Source organism: Podarcis erhardii, assembly GCF_964252035.2.
Source record: "Podarcis erhardii genome assembly, chromosome: 11".
Lineage (NCBI taxonomy): Eukaryota > Metazoa > Chordata > Lepidosauria > Squamata > Lacertidae > Podarcis > Podarcis erhardii.
Window position 1 is genome coordinate 19,801,411 of NC_138501.1, and position 25,913 is coordinate 19,827,323.

The 25,913-nt window shown below is 46.3% G+C and overlaps 1 protein-coding gene and 1 long non-coding RNA gene across 3 annotated transcripts; one reads left to right on the forward strand and one right to left on the reverse strand.

Annotated features, from left to right (window-relative positions):
- Positions 1-7,257: 7,257 nt before the first annotated feature.
- Positions 7,258-25,288, forward strand: REEP5 (receptor accessory protein 5). Of its 2 annotated transcripts, none has more exons than XM_081880613.1 (5): positions 7,258-7,571; positions 9,228-9,321; positions 22,003-22,141; positions 23,272-23,440; positions 24,923-25,288. In XM_081880613.1, the coding sequence occupies exons 1-5, from the start codon at positions 7,454-7,456 to the stop codon at positions 24,970-24,972; spliced, it is 570 nt and encodes a 189-aa protein (XP_081736739.1). In that variant the 5' UTR covers positions 7,258-7,453; the 3' UTR covers positions 24,973-25,288. The 2 variants fall into 2 exon arrangements, with proteins under 2 accessions (XP_081736739.1, XP_081736740.1); XM_081880614.1 differs by lacking the exon at positions 7,258-7,571 and adding an exon at positions 8,923-8,970.
- LOC309352271 lies at positions 15,930-16,516 on the reverse strand. Its single transcript, XR_014161218.1, has 2 exons — positions 16,108-16,516; positions 15,930-16,068 (listed from the first exon to the last, which is right to left on the reverse strand). It is a non-coding gene; the product is annotated as an uncharacterized lncRNA (long non-coding RNA).
- Positions 25,289-25,913: the final 625 nt, after the last annotated feature.

The following is a 25,913-nucleotide window of genomic DNA, read 5'->3' on the forward strand; positions in this document are numbered from 1 at the left end:
CTGAGCTCATCGGCAAAATACTAAACTAAAACGTGGGAATGGGTTTTTGTGACCTTCAGATGAAGGGCAGTATAATTAATTAATTAACTGCTGTGGGCGACACATTTCCTTAACCCTAACCCACAAGAAATGCATCTTTTCAGTGCAATATATATTCAGGGCAAATATATATTCAGTTCAATATATATTTGTTCATTGCATTCTATACACAGCAAACTCAGCTGACTTCCCACATAAAAGCATTTCTATATCAGTTTCAGCCACCAGAGGGTGGCATGCTTTTTGGGTTTTTTTTGTTGTTTTTTTTAAGCATTCAGACAATGCCTACAACAACAACAAAGGATAGCCAGACCTTTGAGAAAAAGACAAAAGGCTAGGATGGGGCAGGGGCTCTGAAAACTACAAACTACGAGATTGTAAATAAACCCGTTTTCAGTATTCCCCATCCTGTTAAAAACAAAACCACTCGTTCCCCTGAAAATAACTCACTAACAACTTGTATTTGCTGGTATTCAACTATTTTATCTTATTCATGTATATGCCCCTCTCCCTTCAAGATAGTATCTTTCAAAGATGGCTTATGAGTAAAAACTATATAATGGTGCAATAGCTATAGTCCCTGTTAGATAGACCTAATCTCAGCTAACTTGTTTGGTGCACGCTTATTAACCCATCTTTGCCACTCAAGTTGTTAAATTTCAAATTGGTTATCTGGACTGTCAATTCCCTGTGCCCAGTCTGAATACTGACATGGTTATTTCTTTACTGTTTCATTCATTGGTTGCCTGCCTACAGAGGGTGGCTTCTTGTTTGATTTTGCATTTAGAGGGATACCGTGACAAACCACACACACAATTGTGAAGGACACCTGTCTGAAGCTCTACTTGAAAATACATGGAAGCTGATCCCTGATCAGATACCACTTTGCACTTGCTCCAATTTTAATATATATTTTTGAACACAGTTATGGAAAATAGCACACTACATTCCAAAACACTCTTTGCCACTGCCTGTAGAGAAATATAAGCCTTATTCTGAGAATAACAGAAAGTAATAATAGAAATAGTTGAGTTGAAAGTTTCCAACAGACCAGAAATAAAATGGCCTAGCCTGCTCCTGTGTTTTTAACCTCAGGTGCATTTACAAAGGCTTTTCACTGAGTAGAGATAAACATCAACAGCTGTTGAGGCAGGAGAGCAAAGCACTCTTAAAGGCATATCAAAAGTATAAATATGACTTCAGAGCAACTTTACATGTAGAAATTAAGCTGGTGAGTGGAGACAGGGAAACAGTGAGCTCTTCACCACGTTTTGCATGTCACGTTACAGAACCAGTAAAAACAAGTTGTCAGCATACTAAGTAAGACCTTGATAATGTTCTGCTTCTTGTTCCAATATGCTAACTCTACACAGAAATGGGCCAACCCACAGAATCACAGAAGACAAAAAAAACAAACACATGATGCAGTGAGTCATTCTGCCAAATTATGCATTTATATTTGATGCTCTGTGCGTACAGTACTATGTGCGTACCACAGGGATTTCAACTATCATTTTTGTTTTGACGCTGAATAGGAATACACGGCACTGGCAGTCAACTTTCAAATACCGGCTGTCTCACAACATGTACTTCCAACACAGCAGTGATACTGTAATGTCCCTTGTTGAAGGTTTACGATGCCAGGATCAGCAGGCTCTTTAGTTGCTATCAGTCCATCCAGGAGCACCACTTTTATGCCAAAAACTCCAGATTGTACATAAGCACTACCATTTCAACTGCAAAAGCTGACTCACTGTATACTTGTCGCGTATTACTGGATGCTTGCAAGGAAGCACTTTTCCTTTCAGTACTTAAAATACTTCAGAAAAGCATCCATAAAATTGCAGAGGATAAATAATAATGGATGGCACACAGGTAAGCCTTCTACTGAGTTCAGCAAATACAGTGGTACCTCGGGTTACATACGCTTCAGGTTACATACGCTTCAGGTTACAGACTCCGCTAACCCAGAAATAGTGCTTCAGGTTAAGAACTTTGCTTCAGGATGAGAACAGAAATCGTGCTGTGGCGGCGTGGCAGCAGCAGGAGGCCCCATTAGCTAAGGTGGTACTTCAGGTTAAGAACAGTTTCAGGTTAAGAACGGACCTCCGGAACGAATTAAGTACTTAACCCGAGGTACCACTGTATAACCTATGGGAATAAAATACCTACATTTCCCGTTGCAAAATAACAAGAAATCAGTGGAAAATAAAGTTTGGGGAGCAAAGGTATGCAGCATAATCTGCAGACTAACAATCTCTTACCTAGGCCTACTTTGTATCTCTGCAGTCCCAATTCTGTAACTTTAGCTCCAGAGATGACTATAAGGGAAGTGCGGTTGTGGAACTACTACAGTGGTACCTCGAATTACAAACACCTCAGGTTACAAATGCCTCAGGTTCAAACGCTTCAGGTTACAAACTCTGCTAACTTGGAAGAGTTACCCCGAGTTGAGAACTTTGCCCCAGGATGAGAACGGAAATCGTGTGCCGGCAGCACAGCAGCAGCAAGAGGCCCCATTAGCGAAAGCATGTCTCTAGTTAAGAACAGTTTCAGGTTAAGAACGGACCTCCGGAACAAATTAAGTTCGTAACTAGAGGTACCACTGTACTATGGTATGGTATCCTTCTCTCTAATTGTGAGCTGATGAGTGCCAACAGATATTTAAATAAAATGGGCCTATCGTGAAACAAGAGGGAGTTACCGTATTTTTCTGTGTATAACACGCCCCCATGTATAAGACGCCCCCTATTTTGGGGGACTCAAAATTTAGAAAATGGGGGGAGATTGCCCAGAGCTGTTGAGCTTTTTTTGGGGGGGATGCCTGAAAACACTCATCTGACTGGCCAACGCTTCTGATAGCACATGGCGCAGAAGCCTCCAATCATGTTTCCAATCACCGCCAGCAGCCACCAATTGATTGGCCAAATGCCATAGCAACAAATCACCCGCACAAATGCCAGTGACAATCTACTGCTCGCGGAAGGAAACAATCCACCGCCACCCCTCTGCACTACCCATGTATAGGTAAATGTACCCCTGCCCGTACGGGCCAGTCGTGACCGACTCTAGGGTTGCTCGCTCAAGAGGCTGGGAGCCGGCACTGTCCGGAGACACTTCCGGGGCACGTGGCCAACGTGACTAAGCGGCATCTGGCAAGCCAGCACCAGCGCCGCACACGGAAACGCCGTTTACCTTCCCACTATAAAGCAGTACCTATTTATCTACTTGCACTTAAGGGTGCTTTCGAACTGCTAGGTGGGCAGAAGCTGGGACCGAATGACGGGAGCTCACCCCACCGCGGGGATTCAAACCGCCGACCTTGCGATCAGCAAGTCCTAGGCACTGAGGTTTTACCCACAGCGCCACCCGCGTCCCTTACCCATGTATAAGATGCCCCCAATTTTTTACCATTATTTTAACGTAAAAAAACCCCTCACCTCATACACGGAAAAGTATGGTATTACCGTGCCCAGGAGAATCCCAAGGGTTACAGAAGTGGAAAAAATATTTTAGACAAAAATGACAAGTGGGCAAAAATGCCCTAAATCAGTCCACTGAGCATGTTCAGTGGCCCCAGAATACTCAATGTCTGTTGGAAGCAGAAATGGAAATCAAGTAAGGGAATTGGATAGAACATAACATGATAGAACACCCACTGGAACGAGTCCTAGGGCACACACAAACAGTCCCTGTAAAACATATACTCCAAAATGCACAATGCACACATGAGAGACTGCCCTGTTGCATTGTGTTTCCTACCTATTTATGGGAAGACTCAGGGTCCAAGTCAACGGTGCTCACCGGAAGATAGCAGCTAGGAGAGCCTGCAGGCAGCGAAGCTCAGCATGTTTCCCTCCCCATTCAGCAGCCAGACAAGTTAGATGTGGAGCAGCTGGAACTAGTTGCAACTTCAGGTGATCTTAAAAAGGCCTTCTTCCTATAAAAGAAACTGGATAGAGGGGGTAAACTTAACTATCTACTGAGCAATACCGATGACTTTGTAACATAAAGTGGCACTGTATGTGTTGGCAGCTAAGAAGATCAAGAGGAAAGAACTAGATAAAATAGTGGTCAACTACAAAGGGGATTTGGATATTTAATTTGGCACATTTTACTAGAGAATCTTCTGCTATTCTATTTTATACAACAAACAATCTTAGTAGTTGTGACTGTGGTTTATATCGTATGTGTGGTGCCTGATGGGTTTTATGGTTATTGCAGTTTTTCCTCTTGTTATTTTTCCAAATGATGCCATGGCCTATGGCTAGCACAATAAAAGTTAATGCTAATAATAATAATAATAATTTATTATTTATACCCCGCCCATCTGGCTGGGCCTCCCCAGCCACTCTGGGCGGCTTACATAAAAACCAAAAATACAGTAAAATATGATGATGACGACGAGCTATTTACTGTAGCTTTTCTTCTGGCTAGGAAAGAGTGGATGTAGAAACAGTTTGTTTATCCCTTAGAAATGACCAGCACCCTTCCATGAGAGCCAATGTATTATGTAAAATACAGTACCTTACATAATACATTAAAAGTAAAGGTACTGTGTCTTGGTCTGGAAGGGGGAGAAAGCACAATCAGTCAATACCTTTTACTGGTCAAACCAAAACATTATAAAATAGCAGTCAAGCTTTCAGGTTGACCATAATTCTTAATTGGGATGGATATCAAAGCAAGAGGAGAGAGGGGACAGTGAATTAAAGGGGGTGGGCAGGGAGACTGAGGTGACATGCACACCATAGGAGCCAACTCCTAGGCCCTTCACCCACCCCCAAATAAAATATTTGAGAAGACCGCCCCCAAAGTTGATGGACAATGCCATTCAAATAGAGTGCACCATGCATGTGATCGATTATGTAGGGTGGGACTTACTTGCTTCCCATGGGCGTAGCCAGTACAGTGGTACCTCGGGTTAAGTACTTAATTTGTTCCGGAAGTCCGTACTTAACCTGAAACTGTTAACCTGAAGTACCACTTTAGCTAATGGGGCCTCCTGCTGTTGCCGCGCCGCCGGAGCACGATTTCTGTTCTCATCCTGAAGCAAAGTTCTTAACCCGAGGTACTATTTCTGGGTTAGCGGAGTCTGTAACCTAAAGCATATGTAACCTGAAGCGTATGTAACCCGAGGTAGCACTGTATTTATTTTAGGTGGGAGAGAAGGCTTTATGTTGGGGCAAGGGCAGAACCGTGTTATCTGCAGTGGCGTAGCGTGGGGGGTGCAGGGGGTGCCAGCCGCACCGGGCGCAACATTTTGGGGGGCGCACTCGCAGCTCTCTGCCCCTACCTGGCTCACTCTCTCTCTCACACAGTGCTGGCTCTGCGAATCCGAGCTGCCGGGTCGCCGCCCACTGTGCGGAGCGGAGAGAGAGCGAGGGAGGGACTATCTGGGGGAGGGACAGTGCAGCAAGCTTCGGGCCGCGCAGGGCTCTTCCGACGGCGCCGAGCCCTTCGCGGAGGCTGCGTTGCCCGTACTTCAGAAAGCGGTGCGTGAAGTTTCTCCGCAGCAGCCAGCCGGCCCCGGAGCACGTGCAAAGCGCCGATTCCCCTGGGCGATCCCGGCCGGCCGTCCAGTCGGCGACAGTGCCGGCGCCGCGCTCCTTCCTCCCCGCGAGAGCCCCGTCGAGGGAGGCTGGTCCTCCGAGCCAGGCACGGCCGAGCGCACCTGCCCGCCTCCTCCCGGCCATCGGGGGAGGGACCCAGGACGGGGAGCCACCCCGGGCGGAGGCGGAGTCGCGCAGGGGAAAGGCCGCCTGCGCTCTCCGCGGCCCTCTGTACATGCTCGCGGGCGCCGCGGCCTCGCTCCTCCAACGAAAACCAGATCCAGGGAAGGAAGCCCCGCGCAGCTGAGAAAGTGGCTCCACGAGCATGTGCAGAGCGCCCGCCCGCCGGGACTGCGAGAGAGAGCCAATGGGCAGCCGGGGGGGGGGGCAAGAGGCGCCTGGTCTCCCCGCTTCCTTCTGGAGGGGAGATGGCGCTTGCCCAACCCAAGGCAAAGTGGAGGAAGAAAGTCTCTTCCCGGCTTCGTCCCCTTCCCAATATTCGATTTTTGAAACCTATGTCTAGGGCGGGTATAGCAGCGAAGAGCTTGGCCGCTCCTTCAGGGGGCCCCAAATCTGGAGACTGCAGGCGAAGCCTCCCCAATGCCCAAAGGGCGAGGCTGATTTTAGTACTATAAAAATCCAAGGCTCCTAGCCCACCCTCCGCTCTCAGTTTTTAATGGCCCGATGCCTGTAAGCCGCCCTTTGATGGACTTTGAAACCCTCAAAGGGGGCGAGGGAGAAATATTTCCAATCAATCAACAGCCCACCTGAAAAGGAGGGGGAGAATAATCTGCCTCCCTCCCGCGATGGGAGAACTGGCAAAGGTTCCTTCTGCTTTAACTGAATTAGATTATAAAGGGGGGGGGTGTTGCAGTGGCGTAGCATGGGGGTGCAGGTGGGGGCCGGCCGCACCGGGCGCAACATCTGGGGGTTAGGGTTAGGGGGCGCAAATCCAGGGTTAGGGGGCGCAAATTACTTGCCTTGCCCCGGGTGCTGACAACCCACGCTACGCCACTGGTTATCTGCATTGCGATCAGTCAGTTAGTTAACTATTTTTATTTATTTACTTGATGGGTGGCAGCTCCCCCTGCTCCCCCAAAATTCTGTATTCAAGTTGGCACCCCTGACACACACCATACATTCAAACACATTTAAACCAGTTGGCTTCCCTGCCCCAATCCTAGGAGCTGTGGTTTGTTAAGAGTGCTGGGAACTGTAGCAATGTGAACTACAGTTCCCAAGATCTGGAGGGAGCCTTGTCCTTTACGTCTAGGCTGAATGTGAACGCGTGGGTGGGGCTGTGCGCTCTCTCTCTCTCTCTCTCTCTCTCTCTCTCTCTCTCTCTCTCTCATGCACGTTGGCAGAAAAGACAGAAAACACCAAGCTGCTAAAAATAAGCAAGTCCCCTGCACCCTCGTTCTTACAAGGCCTCAATTTGCAAAGGCCGATGCGTGGGGTTTCAAACGACAGGGTGGGGTGTGCTATTGCTATTCTCCTGCGCCTTTTCTGCGTGGGTCATTCCACCCGGGCTCCCCGCCTCCCCAGCCACGCGAAAGCCCGAGCCGCTTCGGCCGAGCCTGGGTGTGGCTCCTTTGCAGAGCCTCGAGGCGAAGCGGCGGCGGCGGAGGGCGGGCTGCGGGGCCGGGCTTGTGCTGACGTTGCCCCCCATGATGCCGCCGCTGCTGCTGCTCCTGACGTCTCTCCGCCTTCCCTTCCGCGAGCAAAGCAGGCCCGGGTTCGTCGCCAGCTGCTGAGAAGCGCTTTGCCTTTGCATTGCGCCTGGAGGAGACTAGAGCCGCTTTCTTTCTCCCTCGGATCCTCTGTCTCTCCTGTCCAGCGTAGAGGGAAGGGGTCCCGCCACCATGACCGCGTCCATGAGGCAGAGGTTCGACAAGTTCCTGCACGAGAAGAACTGCCTAACAGCCGTGCTGGAAAAAATCGAGAACAGGACTGGCGTGAACAGGTCCTTCATCGCCATTGGTAAGGAGCGGCGTCTCTTCTCCGTGATGCCGTCTCTCTTTTTCCCTCCCTCGGTTCCAAAACCTCCCCTGCGACCCGCGCTGTTCTCCCCCTTCCTCCACCCACAACCAAACATCACGTCGACAAGGGCCATTGTGATCCTGCGATGTTCTCCAAATCGATGAAACTGGAGGTTGTTTCTGAAAGGGAAGAGAGGAAAGAAGCCCTTTGTTTTGTTACGGCCCCGACGGCCCTGTATTTATTTATTTTTAATCCTCTCGTTTGTTTTGAAACATTTGCATCTGGCATCTCAACGCCGATTCAAAGGCCAAAATGCAAAGCAGCCCGTAAATGTTCTTAGCACTGAAACAGACGCTTTGCATAATAAGGGAGTATCCAGTGCCCCCCCCGCATTCTCCACCCTGGTTTGCTTTGCAATAATGGGCGTGAAAGCTCCGTCCCCCGCCCCCCCCCCCGGCTAGGATGCCAGGGGTCCTGGGTAGTGGGGCAAAGAGATTCTGGGCCTCTAATTGCAATTAAGAGACCATACTAGACAAGAATTTCAAAAAGCATGGGGGAAATGCACAGAATACGTCACAAAACAGTGCCCTGTAATTCATACCTGGACTTGTTTCGATTAATGTCTGCAGGAGACTTTGTGGTTATTTGAGTTATAATTAGAAAAATTTTAATAATTATTCATAAAGGAAACAGCTTATAAGAAGTATATAAGGATGCCAGAAACAGGATAAAGGAAGTCTTTTATTTGGTTGTTTGTATTGTTGTATACTGTGCTTGTTGTTTGTTATGGTTGTGTCTGATGGGGGTGGATTTCTGTGTTGGGGGGGTGGGGGGTTTGTGTTCTGTTGTAAATAAAATTTCCAATAAAAATTATTTAAAAAAGAAGAAGGGAAGGAGATTCTGGGCCTCGGCACCTGCCTCTCTCCCTCTCCCTCTTGGGCGACATTTATGGCAGGAGAAGGCACATATTAGGCACCGTGTCCAAGGGGGGGGGGGACAGGAGGTGGTGCGGGAGTCTCAGCCCTTGGGATTGAATGTCCAGCAGCCGCTGCCGTAAAAAACGGGCTTGTCTCAGGTTACAACAGCCCAGCTCCTTCCCCCGCCTCCTGCTTCATCTCTCTTGCTCTTATGCCATGTTGGTAAAAAAAACCGCCGCCACCACCAGATTTTTGTATGTATTACTGTGCCCCGACAGAAGCAGGAAGGGGAACCCCAGCCCTACTTTCGATGCCTTTGGAGGGAAATTACTGGTGCCTTCTGAGAAATTCGGGGGAGGAGGAGGAGGGGAAGAAAGAGAAAGAAACTCCCACAAGATGGTAATTGACTAGCTGACGTGTCTGGGCTGGACTAAGTATCGCTTTGTGTCTCGGATCTGCCATGTACCCTTTCAGTATCACAGGTTAGCTTCTCCCGCCACCCCCATGAGGTTTAAACTTCACGGTAAACAAGAGGACAGGATGTGGTGCCCTGGTTGTCCAGCTTTATGTTGGGGGCTGTGGTGGTTGTGGGTTGAGCCCCGTGGAAGGAATTCATTCGTTTCCTTCCCGCCTCAGCCCTTGAGGAAACTTCCATCTTTATATAACCAAGCCTTTGCTTTATTGTGGGCCTAGGGAAGGCTCCTCTCCACCCCGACTGACTTTCTCCTTTCTTTCTCAGCCATTGGTGCCGCGCTAGCCATCTATCTGGTGTTCGGTTATGGAGCGTCTCTCCTTTGCAACTTGATTGGGTTCGCTTATCCTGCATACATCTCGTAAGTTGTTCGGAGAGAGAAGCCTCTTCCTCTTTCTGTGTACTGGAACTGCCTGTTGAAACTGGTAACTTTGGAGAGGGTGGGCCATACGCTATAGATTTCCTTTCCTCCTCCCTCCCTCTTTTTTTTTTTGCCAGGTTGCAAGTGGCTGCCAAACCTTCAAGGAATTATTTTGGGTTTTTTCTTAAGGCAATTTCAGAACTTGCCAGGCCCCTCCCTGGATAGGGCTACAGCATCCTCAGAGCTTAGTACAGTGATACCTCGGGTTAAGTACTTAATTCGTTCCAGAGGTCCGTTCTTAACCTGAAGCACCACTTTAGCTAATGCGGTCTTCCGCTGCTGTCGTGCCGCCGGAGCATGATTTCTGTTATCATCCTGAAGCAAAGTTCTTAACCCGAGGTACTATTTGTGGGTTAGCGGAGTTTGTAACCTGAAGTGTATGTAACCTGAAGCGTATTTAACCCGAGGTACCACTGTAGTGAGAAGCTTTTGCCTCACTCAGTAGGCTGACCCCCAACTCCCAATCTTGCCATTGCCCTGTGCTGTAGAATCAGAACACATTGGAGTCGAGAGGAGTCAGCAGATGGACTGTGATGTTGTGGGTGATGGGTTTGCACGATTTAGGCATCTTAATGCCACAAAAGCTTTTGGAAATAATAGAACTCTGTCTGGAAGGAAAGGTTACCTTGACAATTTCTGTTGCAATGAAAATTTTGGCTCTGTGCCCTGAAATGTTGATGATGTCACTTTGAAAATGGGGGGGGGGTATTTGAGGAAATGTGTGGGCCTCCTATTTTTTTAAAACAAGAGAAGTTTTGATGCAGCCAAAGTTAAGCAATTATTTCAGGGGTTTTTAGATTGTCTTCCCCTTCTTTACATGATGTAGCCTTAATACACATAAGAACAGGGCATTTTGTTGGCTGCTGCAACATTGGGCTCATCTAATGGGAACTTGACTGAAGGCTGAATGTTAACAGCTGGTATGGATTAGGATGAGAGCCGCGCCTTAAACGTGATGGATAAGACTGCAGTTTTGCAATCTTCTTGTGAAATGAGCACTGCGTTGGGAAAGGATGGTGAGAATTTCACATGTGAGTGCCCTGTCTTAAGTGCACCTGTATGTTCTGGAAAAGCTAAAGGTGCTTTTTCACATGTGCGTCTTTTTATCCCTCGACATCAAGTGAGAACTTGTATGTGTGAAATTGCCAGCACAGATCAAAGAGAGCTTTCCCCATTAGCCTTGCTTCACTTCTCAGACAACTGAAGTTGGGTGAGACAATGTGGGTCCATGTGTTCTCTCTTCACAACCCCCCACCCACCGGGATAATAGCACCATTGCTATAGATTTACGATTAAGAAATCACATAATGGGAAAAGTTAAAGCCTTCCTCCCACACTGTGGTCAGTTCAGATCCTCCAGCCCAGCCGCTTTTAACAACAACAAAGAAGACAGCATAGAATAAGAGAATTGTAGAGCTGGAAAGGACCCCAAGGGTCATCTAGCCCAACCCCCTGTAATGCAGGAATCTTTTGCACTCAAACTCATGGCTTTAAGATTAAGAGTCTCATGCTCTACTGACTGAGCTGTCCTCAACACCAGAAGATTCAGTTGTAGATCTCCTAAATCAAATCTAGTTTGACCATATATATTGAAGGGATGTTTCCTATAAATCTGTCTGCTTCTGTTCGTAAACAGTATCTCGGTCAGCTCCTGTCTTATTTGTAACTTTTTTTGTCCGTGGAAGTACTCAGTATCTTTATAAGAGTGTGAGTATGACATGGGGGGGGTGAGTGTGTGTAGATATAAATATAGATATAGATTGGATATAGATAGATATATCTATAGACACACACACTCCACTTTTTTAGATACAGTGGTACCTCTGGTTACGTACTTAATTCGTTCCAGAGGTCTGTTCTTAACCTGAAACTGTTCTTAACCTGAAGCACCACTTTAGCTAATGGGGCCTCCTGCTGCTGCCGCGCCGCTGGAACACGATTTCTGTTCTCATCCTGAAGCAAAGTTCTTAACCCAAGGTACTATTTCTGGGGTAGCGGAGTCTGTAACCTGAAGCGTATGTAACCTGAAGCGTATGTAACCTGAGGTACCACTATATCTATACACACACCTCTCTCACTTTTTAGCCTGGAGGCCCCTAAGCAGCGAACAGCATTGATGCATATTAATACAGAACTATGCAATAAACACAATACATACAATAAATAAATCAAAACTATATAAATTTGCATCAGTATTTCACATGTGCTTGTTTGTTACTTAGTGACTTGCATGTATAAATGGGTCACTTGCAGATCTAATATCCCAAAACAGAGCATTCATATTGCCTGAAATGCAATGTGATGCTTCTCAGTGCAGTCGCCTCACAGGTTCCAGTGCCAGTAATCCAGTGATAGCCATACCTGTATATTCTTCTTTTCTCTTCCCAGTGCTCAGTGCAGTATTCTCCGCATGCTATTTGATAACGGTATCAGTGCTGTTCCCATTATGTGGCTTCATGATGAGTAAGGTTAATAGAAGTAGCAAAAAGCTTGCATGTGTACATGCAAATCCTCTAATGCAGTGTTTCCTAACCGGTGTTCCGCGGCACACTAGTGTGCCGCGAGACGTTGCCTGGTGTGCCATGGGAGGGAGGCGGGCGAGTCGGGCGGCGAGAGGCGGGGCGGCGGCGGCGAGCACACGCGGGGCGGCGAGCGAGCTCCCTCCCACATCCCATCGCCGCTCGCTTTGGTCGGCCGCCCCGTGCTCCGCGCTGGTGTTGGCCAGCCTTGCGCACCCGGGGGATCTCCCCCCGAGAGCGCAAGGCTTGCGGGCGGCAGCTGGCAGCGCGGAGCACGGGGCGCCCTTTGGAGGACGCCCCGTGCTCGGCGCTGGTGTTGGCCAGCCTTGCGCACCCGGGGGATCTCCCCCCGAGAGCGCAAGGCTTGCGGGCGGAAGCCGGCAGCACGGGGCGCCCTTCGGAGGCCGCCCCGTGCTCCGCGCTGGTGTTGGCCAGCCTTGCGCACCCGGGGGATCTCCCCCAGAGAGCGCAAGGCTTGCGGGCGGCAGCTGGCAGTGCGGAGCACGGGGCGCCCTTCGGAGGCCATTCCGTGCTCCGCGCTGGTGTTGGCAAGTCTTGCGCACCGGGGGATCTCCCCCCGGGAGCGCAAGGCTTGCGGGCGGCAGCTGGCAGCGCGGAGCACGGGGCGCCCTTCGGAGGACGCCCCGTGCTCCGCGCTGGTGTTGGCCAGCCTTGCGCACCCGGGGGATCTCCCCCCGGGAGCGCAAGGCTTGCGGGCGGCAGCTGGCAGCGCGGAGCATGGGGCGCCCTTCGGAGGACGCCCCGTGCTCCGCGCTCGTGTTGGCAAGCCTTGCGCACCCGGGGGGCGCGTGGGGCACCCTGAAACAGAGGGTTCCCCATGCTGCGGACTGTAGCCTGCCGCCCGACGCGCGGGGCGCCCTGAAGCAGAGCGCCCCTAGCGCCAGGCAGACATGGGCCAGCCCCACAAGCTCGGGGGACAGCGGGGAGGCGCAGCACCGCCATCCCACTGTTCCCTGACCTGGTTTTGGGGGGGAAAATAAAGGAAAAAAATTTTCCCTTTATTTCCCCCCCCAAAAAAAAGTAGGTGCGTCCTATGGGACGGAGCGTCCTATGGGACGAAAAATACGGTACTTACTATTTCATAATAAAGTAATTATAAAATACTTTCTTTGTGTTTATTTGATGCCTATTAAAGAGAGTTATATAGTCAATATAGGCACAGAGTTAATTTTTTAAACATTTTCTAATGGTGGTGTGCCTCAAGATTTTTTTCATGAAACAAGTGTGCCTTTGCCCAAAAAAGGTTGGGAAACACTGCTCTAATGTGTATGTTCACATTGGATTCACTTGGACATTCAAGTAGGATAGGAAACATACAGTAGTTAGAAATGAAAGTAAAACAGAAGTCCCCCAGAGTTGACTGGTAAATAATGAAAATCCCCATGTGAGTTGAGAGAGAGAGGAAAGAGCTTCTGGTGGGCTTTGTACCAAGGTGGTGTTTGTTTGAACCAGAATCTCCATATGGAATGATAATATGCAACCATGGAGATTTTTGTAGTGGTGATAACTTGAAAATGTGCCTTCATCGTCACACAAATCTCGGTGGTCACATGTGCTCTCCAGCCCCCAGTTCACTCAAACATATGAGCACAGACCAACTCCAGGCTCAAATGTGATTCTGTACACTCCAAAGGCAGTAGTGTCATTGAGATACAGTGGTACCTTGGCAGTAGAACGGCTTGGCTCCTGAACAAATTGGCTCCCAAACGCCGCAAACCCGGAAGTGAGTGTTCCGGTTTGTGAACGTTTTTCCGAAGCCGAATGTCAGATTTGGCTTCCAATTGAGTTCAGGAAGCTCCTGTAGCCAATTGGAAGCCACACTTTGGTTTTCGAACCTTTTTGGGAGTTGAACGGACTCCCAGAATGGATTAAATTCGAGAACCAAGGTACCTGTCATGCATGAACTGGCTTACAGTTCGGCATCCTGCAGGGTGAGAAGTCTGCAGACCAAAGTCTTAACTTGAGGCAGAGGCAGTTTCCCTTATACATTCTTAAATCTGGCAGAAGTTCTAAAATTGCAGATTCCTAGCATAGGCTTATAAGCTAGTTGTATGATACCTTGTGTGTAGAAAGGGTCAGTAAAGTCCAGTGGGTGCTTCCCTGTCAAACACATTTTTAAAATCCGTTTGCTTTTCACATAGTAGTTATTTGCCATAGGGATAGCCTTAGTGGCCCCTGTCATTTCTAGAATGTTCCTTGTCCCTTCCCACAAATACAAATCATCCAATGATGCACGCTTCCTGTTTTTGGAGGGCTTCTTGTAGCAATCTGGTGAATTGACACGTTTACATTGGACAAGCGTGGGCAAAAATCTAGTGATAGATTTTTTTCACATAGAAGCAGCCCCAGCCAACACAACCAGTAGTCAGGGATGATGGGAGTTGTAGTCTCGCAACTCCCAGAGGCCCACAGGTTTCCCATTTCTGCTGTACAGTTAACTGGGAACAAGTCCCATTGAATTCAGTGAATTCAGTTTGCTTCCAAGTAGCCTAGTTGCACAGTTAGGCTAATTGCACAGTTGTCACTGTAATGTGTTGCCTGTGGGTCTGATAATAGCACACAACACTTTCAGAGCAGTGTTTGCCCTGGGAGTAGAAAAAATCAACAGGCTAATATGTTTAGTGCAGTGAGATCTCCATTGTACATGAGAAACTAAAGCGGCAGTGGGTTAAGCAATAGGATTTTTAAAATTCCGACACCACAAAACTGCAGGACACTCAGCTTTGAAAAGGCTAACACAATGCCTTCCTAAATATCTGTGCTTGTGTTTTCCAAGGTGTTTTAAGTTTCGCTAAGTCTCAACTTGCCATCTGGATGATCCTAGTTATTTCTGTGATTGACTCGTCCATGCTTTGCCGGACCAAACAGTTTTTATGTTGTCACTTTGACAATGTGAAGATAACTGCAAATAGCTCGCCGGAGCCTTGCAACATGGTTTGCTTCATCTTGGGAGTTGCATAGCAGAAGTCTGTGGAAAGTATTTTCTTATGGTGAGACTGTGCTAATCTGGTTACCTTCCAGCACATCTCCCTGAGGTTTCAGACACTTTATGTAACAGACAGGACTAAAATTCTCTCTTTTAAAACTAGGCAGGTGGCCATATGTGGCCATATGTTGTCCGCTGCTGCTGTAGACTGCAGTGAGCTAAATGGATCGATGGGCAGTGTTCTAAGCAATCTAAGCAGAACACTGTCTAAGCAGTGTTCAAAACTCCCATTGTTCTAGGCGCATTATGCGACAGGGAATTTCATTAGGGTGAGCAGTTTCTGAGCTCTGGGCGCAGTATTGTGCCTAAGATTTCAGATTAAAACTGCAGAGCGGAAGGAAATGAGGGCCTTTTTCTGCCTCCCCACTACCAGCTACTCCCTGAAGACTGGAGGAGAGACCCTCTTAAGAATATTAGGGGGGAGAACAGGGGAAGGACTAGACCATGTGAAAAATGAACATAATATTTTAGCTGCAATTTATTCATTTTCAGATTTGTATTCTTGTTATTAAAAAGACATTCCATTGTTGCACCTAGGTTGAAGGTGCCATTTAGCTCCCAGCTTTCATATCTCAGTTTCTAACACTGTGCCTAAAGCAGATGCCTATGCTGATGCCAGAGAATTACAGATACACATCTTATATTTAAAACACATGCCCCCCCCCCAAGATGCTGGGAACTGTAGTTTAAAGGTCTCTTAGATGTAAACTATAGTTCCCAGATTCTTTGGGAGAAGTCATGTGTTTTACATGTATGGTGCGGGTGGGGGGGACAGTCTTAATAGAGGTAGGTTCATACCTTCATACCTTCCTCTTCTGCCTTCTATCTTATTTTCCTAGGTTCTGTACTGCATTCTGCTCTTGTGGTCATGTGCTAAAGCTGTTAGCCAACAGCACAGACATCTCCCATGCTGCATATTTTTATTCATTGTTGGACTTTTCAGGTTCCTTCTCACCTCATTGTGAATAATGGAATTATATTGGTGACCAGCGTCTCTGTACAAGGCAAGGGCAAAAGGCGAATTAAGTTGGGGAACCCTTTCCCACTGGTTTAATTTTGTATTTCTATAACACATGTATTGTCATAAGACTGAACTTTGCAGACTTCCAGACACTCTGGTAAATCACTTTCCATTCATTGCATCAGCCTTCTTTTCTTTTCCTAGTATTGCTGGGCTCTGCCTAAATAACTGGGCAAAACTGAAAGTAGTTGAAAGTTCATTTAGCATCTCAAAGGTATTTGAATGTTTATGACCTACATAGAACACCAGAGGGAAAGTATGTGTAGACTAAATGTAAGTAACAGTAAAAGAAAAGAAAAGAAAAGAAAGTGGGTCAGAGCACTAGAGGAAAAAGGGATTCCTACTTGGTTTTGCAAAAGGGCTGCAAATGAATGTAATCGTGTAAATTCTGGAGCATTTCTGTGGCAAACTCTCTTTAGAAACAGCACAATCATTCCTGTAGGTTGGGAGAGGACAAAAGCAGTCTATCATGTCTGTTACCCTGCTTTTTCTCCCAAGGATAAGGTTACCAGATTTTTTTTCAATGAATTTGGGGACACTTTTCAACTTGCTACTAAATAGATGGATTTTGTCAGAGGACTGATTTGTAAATCCAGGGACTGTCCCTGGGAAACAGGGATGTCTGGTAACCTTACCCAAGGAGCTCTTCATAACCAGCTTAATAAGAAAAGGTCCGCAATACCACCCAGAATGCTTGCCGTGACAAGAGGATCCTTTCCCTTTTCAAGGGTGAGGAAAGGAGTCCTGGTCTTTTATCTCCTGCTTGGAAGTGGAATTTTAGAGGCTGTATCACAACTGGAGGGAAGATCCCTCTCAGTTTGCATTTCTTAGTGCAGAAAACATTGTAAAGATCTTTCCTATTCTTTTCTATTCTGATTAATACAAAAAGTTACTAGAAGCTTCTCTGTGTGAGAGAAGCAGAGGCAGAAGAGTTAATGATTGTTTGGGTTATATCTTATGGGAAGCTGCTTTGAACTGGTTCTCATATCTCTATTCTGCAGAGTCATGCTGACTATAAATATAGGCCAAAAGGACCCTGGGTCTTTACTTTTCTCTTCCTTCCTTCCTTCCTTCCTTTCTCTCTCTCTCTCTCTCTCTCTCTCTCTCTCTCTCTCTCTCTCTCTCCCTCCCTCTCCCTCTCCCTCTCTCCCTTCTGGTGTGGTGTTTCTTAGTGTTAAGATTTAGTCTTATTCTGAGTTAAATTTATAAATGCTGCAACTGGATTTTGTATGGACTGAGCCAATCCTGATTATATTGGATATGATAACCATTACGCTACATTTGCCTTCAGCACAAGTAAAGCTCTGCTGAATGAAGTTCTATTGCCTCTGGTCTATTTTTGGGAACTCTCCTGAACTCTGTTTAAGGTTTTCCTCCACACGTATGACAACATATCACAGTCCCACCCCTTGCTTCAGCAGAGACAAAAGGCCATAGCTTGCTCTTTGGGGTTGGATGACAGAGGTGCTTAGGGCACCTTGGCCACCCAGCACCAAAACAAACACCAGCCTTTCCTTTTAGCTCCAGAGAGAAAAGCCTTGTCTACTCTGAGTGCCTTATCCACCCAGGCAGTGGACCCACTCAATGCCTCGTCTGCCCACTGCAAACGTAAGCCCCTGCTGCAAACGCGGGAGCCAGGAAAATGTGTGGGAATCAACTGAAGCTCAGTGTAACTGCAAGGACGGTCCTTTTCCAGATCCTTGCTAGAAGCTGGGAGAAGGGAGCAGGGCTCATGCAGGACTCATGCAGAGGTGTTGCATAAGGTTAGGAACAAGGGGCCACTTGTGGCTTTTCTACTAAATTGTAGCCCATCTGAGGCTAGCCAAAATGTGTGGACCATTCTGTATCAGGTAGATTAGGCTGAGTGTGTGTGATTATCCCTGGGTCACCTTTACCACACTATTCAAGTCACTCTTGTGACTTTGCCTCCTTGTCCACTGTGCTGTTGGGGGGGGGGAGTAAATGCCCCATAGGAAGGACTTGTAAGGAAAGCCAGCTACCCTCTGTCTCTTTCTTGCAACAGAAATTTATTCCGCGCTTTTCAGTGCTCTGCTGTTGATTTGCAGTATTCTCAGGTCAGCCAGAAACCGTTCTGCTAAGTTCACTGTGTCTCTACTAAAACAGCAGCTGCCCATAAAAGTCCATGGGCTGATAGTGTCCCATGCCTATGTGGCTTCTCATGTTAGGCTGCATCAAAGCTTCTTTGAACCTGGTTATTAATTTCCCTGTCCAGTAAAAGCAAGAATGCCTTTGCCTAATTCCATACTGCAGGCATTGTCTTCATCTGCACATTATGGTAAACCGGGCTGGGGAATCTCCAGTCCATGGGCCTAATCCAGTCCACCAGCTCTCCTCATTTTACCCACCAGGATATTTTTAAGCAAGCTGCAGCCACCTGTCCTACAATTAATGTCACCAGGTGAAGGGAGGCAAACGCTGGGAGGGCTTGGTTGAAAGGGGCTCTGCCAGGCACCTTGGAAGCACTGTGCAAAGGGCTTTCTGAGTCCTGCATTCAGTGCCTCCTTTGGAAAGAAAGAAAAAATTCCTTCTTTGTTCAACATGGCATTCGCTTCTTTCCAAACCCACCGAATTGGCAACTTGACTGAGTTCCCCATGGGAAACTTGGTCATATAGCTGATCCTTGCAGAAAGCAGCTCTGTGGTTGGTGCTCAGCTGAACATAGGGCTTCCCAGGCACCCAACAATCAATCAGCTACTGCCTTTCAGCTGATAGGCGGTAACTGGAAGCCCACTGGATCAGTTGCACAAGGAGACTCTGTTGCAAAGACAACCCCTGAAGCAGGCTTGGTGTTACTGCCTGTCAGCTGATGGGTGGTAACTCTAGGGTGCTTCAAAGCACTATGCAGGGTTATTTGCAAACACTGCATGGTGCTTTGACGTCCCTGTGCTGTAGATGATTATCTTCTGGAAATAAATTTGACAGGTGGCTGGCCCCACGTTCTGTAGGTAATGTTTGTTCTTGGCTTACTTGTAGTTTGTTTGAGAGAAACGAACCATGATCCCAGACAGAGATTCTCACCAGGGATCTCCTCACCCACTAGGGATCTCCTCACCCACAATAATACAATGTCTCACCCACAATAATAATTCCTGGTTTGGACATAATTTCTAAGCCAGAGACAGTGGCATGTTTTTCCCTGTGCGGTAGCAGGACGGGGCAGATCAGCCCAGATCAGTGTGTTCACAGTAACCGTTAACTACGGTTTACCACAATGTGCAAACTGGGTAAGGATTGAAAGGGAAGCTCTGTTTGTGCCTGTTCAGTGTGCTGAATTCTGCGTATGGTACTGGAAAATTTGAGAGCAGTCTTCAAACTTGCCTTACCTAAAGTGAGGAAAAAATGGCCTCCATGGTGGATCACCAATCTTATAATAAAACACATGGCTGTGATCTTTTCGGATGAAAGCCTGCATCATGCTTTGCTTCCTCATATACGCTGCTACGGTCCAGCCTTCCCCAGCCCAGTGCCCACTATATTCTGGACTGCTGCTCCCATCAGCCCCAGCCAGTATGGCCAGAGGTTGGGGATGGTCAGAAGTGAAGTCCAAAACATCTGGAAGGAATTAGTTTCGGAATGGACGCTATAGTTTAAGTAACTACTTGACATTAAAAACAAGCCTGCCGTTATAATGCACTGCATCATACTGTTTGGGCATAGCCCAGCTTTCAATCTACTCTGCCTTCTTAGAGATCATAATATATACAATACATTTGCTTCGGGCACACTGGATAGTTGTTCTCGAGGGTCAAGTTGTTAGAACAGTGTGACAATTCCAACTCATCTTTTCAAGAAACTTGCCAATAAATCTAGGTTAGTGAGAGTCTTTTAATTTGAATTTCAAAATCTCCCCACCCCAAGGCCTCCTGAACACAATTCAGCAACCTCCAATCTCTATTCTCATTTGCTCAACCAAATTAGGTTTTGCATATTGTGCTTGGTACATTCAGCCCCAGTGAAAAACCAGTGAAATTGGTTTGGGATATGATTATCTCCATAGAGCTGGAGGTATAAATTGACAGCTTCAGCCAAGTCCTGATTCAGCAGATCTCTGCCTGGGAGATTTAGGCACTTAAAACGGAACAAAATGTTTCTTTGGCAAACGTATTAAAACTGATTCAGTGGCAACCACTTCTTGCCCCAGGTCAGCAGGCAAGTGGCTTCACTTCAAAGCATTTTTGACCCATCCCATTTTTACTGAGCTGGTAGGAAAATCCTCCCTCTGATCACTCTTTCAAGACATCACTAAAATATTATTCCTTATCTACGTTAGTCATATCTTGGGGACAGAATAAAAGAGAGTGGTGGTACTTGCCCAGAGGGTGGGGGGAAAGGTCATTGCACTGCCCTTTATCTTCTTACAGCAGGAAAGATTATTGTGGGATGTGTTTGTTATCCCAGAAGCACTGGAACTTAAACATTTCTTCCCAATTGCAGAGTAGAAATTTAGTGTCCAGATGGGTTATTCATTCTCTCTTACCCCCCTCCTCCCCCCAGAACAAAACCTGTTCTTCTAGTTTCTAACTTCTGTTGTTTTTGAAGTGCTACATGTTTCTGTAGGTCAAACATATATATTACAAGTCGGTTTCAGAGTCTCTTCAAATCTTACCTACCCTTCTGGTCCATCAAGGGCAGGTGTTTACAAGTATTTGCTGTGTTCAAATATACCTTTCGGGCGGGGGGACGGGGGAGATGGCAAGAAATGGAAAAAGTTTATGATTGGATAGCAGTAACAAGCAAACACCTGTAGAAAGCTCTTGTGGCAGAAAGCTCTTGTGTTGTTTGAAGCAGAAAAGCTGTTCTGACAAGATGGCCAGAGGCAACTGACAGCTGCCTCACCAAACTCCCACGCCTACATTTATCTTAATACAACAGGAAACAGCCTAAGAAAAACTATATGGTACAGCTACACATTTAGTCTTGAAACCATTTTCTGGAGTGTCACATTGATTTAGATAAATCTCTGCACTGCCACATCCCCAAAATCCTATTGGCTCACTCCAGTTAGGTGCAAGTCTTTTTCCTGTATCCTGGTAGGAACTTTGAAACAGCTTGATTTCACTTTGCACTGGGTTTTCATATCTAATGGATATGTTAACACTAGCAAATGGCATAATTACAGGCTTTGTCTGGTCTTGAAAAAGAACAGTGTTTTCCAACAGAATAACTTAGCATAAGTGATCATTAAAATAATTATTCACATTTAAGAGGCAGCAGCAGCAGTTTTGGCTTTGACAGCGTATAATGTGAGCGGTTCTCAATAGCTCTTGATGTTTCATAATCCACCAAGGTGTTTGGTAGCCTTTCAATATAATGGGGAGGGAGTACATTCTCACTGGGCTTCCTGCATCTGAGCTTTTCAGAGAGCCTCCTGGGCTGTGGACCCCCTGAGGTTTGTGAAACATGTGGAATCTACCCATGCTCAAAGTGTGTTTTATCTTCATGGTATCACTGGAACTTAAGTGTACAACTTTGCTACCTGATCATGTGTATGGCTAAACTGGTGCACACAGTAGCTTATACCACCACAACCATATCATTATCATGTGCCTCAAACAGGATGCCACCTCCTCAAACCACCTGCAAGACTATGCCAGCCTTGGAGCTGGCATAACGTATCCCCACTGCCCCAGGCTGCCATAGAGAAAAAGATGTTTCCTCCATGTTCTGCCAACAGGGTTTAAAAAGTGATTGTTCTCTGCTACATTATTTTACCGCCACCATTTAGGATTGTTTTTAGGATCGTTATTAGCAAACCAGATTTTGGTGGGAAATTGATGTAGTGTGCGCATTTAGTTTTGCAGCCCATTCGTATCCCTAGTGCAGATGTTATAGAAGATTGTAGCTGTAACTGTAAAGATAATGCTAAAAAAGGAAACCTAGGACAGCTGCTTTGCCTGCGAGCACTCGGTTTGTGAACTGCCCTGAGATCTAGAGATGAATTGTGGTATACAAATTTAATCAACAGCGACAACAACTGGAGTAGATCTGTGACCATGTGTGTATGTGTTGTAGAGGGAATGAGTTGACTTACCCTTTTAATGTTTTTCTTTCAGCATCAAGGCTATTGAAAGCCCTAACAAAGATGACGACACACAGTGGCTGACCTATTGGGTTGTGTATGGCGTCTTCAGCATAGCGGAATTTTTCTCTGACATCTTTCTCTCCTGGTTCCCTTTCTACTACATGATTAAGGTATGTTTGCTTGTATCCTCAACTGTTGTTGTCGTTTAGTCATGTCCGACTCTTCGTGACCCCATGGAGCAGAGCACCCTCAACTGTAGCCTGCAGAAAATTTAGGAGCAGTGTGTTGTCAGCCTACGGAATTCACTGCCACAAGAGGGTAGTGATAGCCACCAGTTTAGATAGGTTTAAAGAGGAGAATAAGGCTCTTAAAGGCAACAAACCATGATGGTTGTGTTCTGGCTCCCATCATCGGCTGTGTGCTTCTGAATACAGGCTGGAGATTACAAGCAGGGCAAGTGCTGTTGCACCCAGCTTCCGATTGTGGGCTTCTCATTGGGATATCTGGCTGACTACTATGAGAACAAAAGGTTATAGACTAGATGGGCTGTTGGTCTGATCCAAGAAGACTCTTTTCGGTTCTTACGTTTGGCTTTTAAAATCTATGATGCAGGCACTTCTTTTATACCACCTGCCGTACAGACATACCAGTTTATTCCCTAGGTTTTAAGAAGCGACCTACTGGATCAGAGCAAAAGCCTGTCTAGAGCAGCATTCTGTTCCCCACAGTGGCCACAGAGCTGCATCTAGGAAGCATCTTACAAGCAGGGTGTGAAGGCAGGAGTCTTCTCCTGCTACTGCTTCCCAGTAACTAATATTCATAATATTAGTCACTGGTCTTGGAGATTTCATACAGGATTGAACAGGCATGCTTTCCGCTTATTGGCTTCAGCATAGGACTGTGACCTGTTCAAATAACTCTTAGGTGCATGTTGCACTAAGTGTCATTTGCATGGGTTTTCAAATGTGAACCACACATGTAGTATTTATAGTGCTTCGAATACATTACCTTACTGCAATCCTTACAACAGCCCTGTATTTTTTGGGGGGGGGAGGGGGGCGAAGCAGAGGCACCAGAGGTGAACTATAGGGACATGCTTATGGTCATCTATTGCCATGGCAGAAGTGAAATTCAAACACGGGGACTCTGGATTTATAGCTCTGTGTCTTGGATCATATGCTATGCCATCTTGTCCTGACATGAGGATTACAGATCTTTTTATGCCACTAATGATACGTAGTGTGATAAAATCTGGTTTCCTGGTTCTTTCCTCCTCCCCCCCCCCTTTTTTTTTTTGCAGTGTGGATTTCTGGTATGGTGCATGGCTCCAAGTCCCTCAAATGGGGCAGAGCTGCTTTACCACCGAATTATCCGCCCCTTCTTCCTGAAGCATGAGGCTCAGCTGGATAACGTAGTAAAGGATCTGAAAGACAAAGCTGCAGAGACAGCAGACACCATTACTAAAGAAGGTGAGGTCTATAGGGCCAGTTTATTCCAATAATTTTTCTGCCCTGGCTAGATTACTTTGTGGATAATTGTGAATATGTAGCTGGTTTTGAACAAAGGTGGAGGGGAGGGGAGGGAGAGAGAGAGAAGTGATACGGTGTGATGTACTAAGAAGAAGCGTTTGGGTTTGATATCCCGCTTTATCACTACCCTAAGGAGTCTCAAAGCGGCTTACAATCTCCTTTCCCTTCCTCCCCCGCAACAAACACTCTGTGAGGTGAGTGAGGCTGAGAGACTTCAGAGAAGTGTGACTAACCCAAGGTCACCCAGCAGCTGCATGTGGAGGAGCGGGGACACGAACCTGGTTCACTAGATTACGAGTCCACCGCTCTTAACCACACTGGCTCTCTACTATGGCATGTGGGTCTGTTTTATTTGAGTTAAATCATACGATTTACTGCCATATTATGTTAAAGAAGAGACACAATAAAACCCAAGTAGCTCTTGATGGGATGTGTCTGTGTTCTTTTGACCATAGTGAGTAGCATTGGCTTTGACCTGAGCAGTAGTGGCAAATTTCATGGACACCTGGGATTGCATCAAATAAGCACCGAATCAGGTACTTGATGCTGAAAATCCCCACTCATTTTTCAAAGACAAAGTCTCTAACCCAGGGGAGTGAAGCATGGCCAATGGTCAGGAATGATGGAAACTGTTGTCTCTGACACCATCTGGAGGAGTACAGGTTCCCATCCCTGCTGTGTGGCCCATGAGTCTTTGAGTTGCACAGAAAATACCTTATGAAATCTCAAATATGGGAGGGGAGAAAATGTTGGGGTTCAGCAGAAGTCCCACAGGACAGGTGTGGTTTCCTCAGCCACCTTGTTGTTCAGCGTGAATAACAGCAGCAAGATAAACAATAGTATGCAAATATATGCAAATCTGCTTAATTTAGACAGGTTGCAGAGTTTTTAGCACTGGGCCATTTAAAAAAAAAAGCACACCCATAACTCAGAATATTGATGTGGAGGGCATTTCCAGAGCTGCGATAATTCCAGCTGCTGAACAATAGTAATTCAGCAATGCCATTATAATTAAAGCTCCTTTGTCTTTGCCAAACAAGATATGGTGGGCATGTACCAAAGAGGGTGGCACCTCTTTTGGAATGTCCTCCTTAGAGAGGCTTGAGCAACACTGCATTTGTGATCATTTCAGCACCAGGTAAACACCTCTTTGTTTCCCCAGGCTTCCTGATTTTAAGGGTTGTGGGTTTTTTTTTTAGTGATCTACCGATTTTTTGGAGTCTTACTAATCTTTCAAGATTAGCAAACATTTTGGTGCTGCTGTGAGATTTTATCTCTACATAGATTTTATCTCTGCTATTTTTATGATACATTGTTATGGCTCTCTTGGTGCTAAATGGTTTTACTTTTGTTTTATTGTAAGCTGGCCAGAGAAATACTGTTGTGCGATATATAAATGCCGCTTTCTTCTTCTTCTTTCAGCTAAAAAAGCAACAATAAATTTACTGGGTGATGAGAAGAAGAGCACTTAAAACGGTTAACTGGAAGATAAGTTTCCTCATCACTTCCCTTATGCAGCTTGATGTTACTGGGGACTGTGATATAGTAATTTGAATCTTGTTGCCTTGTAAACATTTTTTTATTTTATTAAAGGAATGTGTTGTAAGATTGCTTGCTTTTGCAGTTCTCTGTATTAAGCATTTTTATTTAAAACCAGTGCAGTGGGTAGCATCTAAAGCTTACAGATTAGTTTATTCATCTCCTGAGCAGAGAAGGGACTTTCAATACTGTCTTGTCTTGCAGTTAACGTAAACTTTTAATAAAGTATGCCCCAGGTTCTGACCATTACACTTTGTTTCTTTGTGCATGCAATGCCCACGTGTAAAAGCTCTGTTGCATATCTGACAGGTTCCCACTGTAATGTAGTTTGATAGCAAAGTGTAATGACAAATGCTTTTCATGCCAGTGTGTTTCCGCATATAGAAGGTAAAAAAATCAAAAAGCCTTATGTTAATGTGTGTTCTTACACTCACACCTCTAACCGTGTTGTAAACAGTGAAGACTGGTTATGTACGGTGCTGAACACAAATATTCTTTATTGTTGCACAGACTGCTTGTAACTTGCAGTATTTCGTCAAGAGTGTGTATCTATGGGAATTGTCCTTAAAACACCGCGAAGAACACTTTGTTGTTTATGACCAGAGTTGCAATGGTTGAATATACATACCGAATGGATGTATGTGAAAAGGAAGTGGGATAATGATGCCGAGGTCTGTACACTCATCTGGGCCTTATCCTGTGGCCTTTGTAGAATAGCTGCTCTACAGTGGAGCCTCCTACTGCACATGTGTGATGTATGCTGAAGTATGCTCATGGATATTTGCAACAACAACAAAAACCACAATAACCAAGGTCTCGCTATGTGGCAGCTAGCAGGTGCTCCTGGGCCCTTCTCGGTTATTCTCTCTAGGCA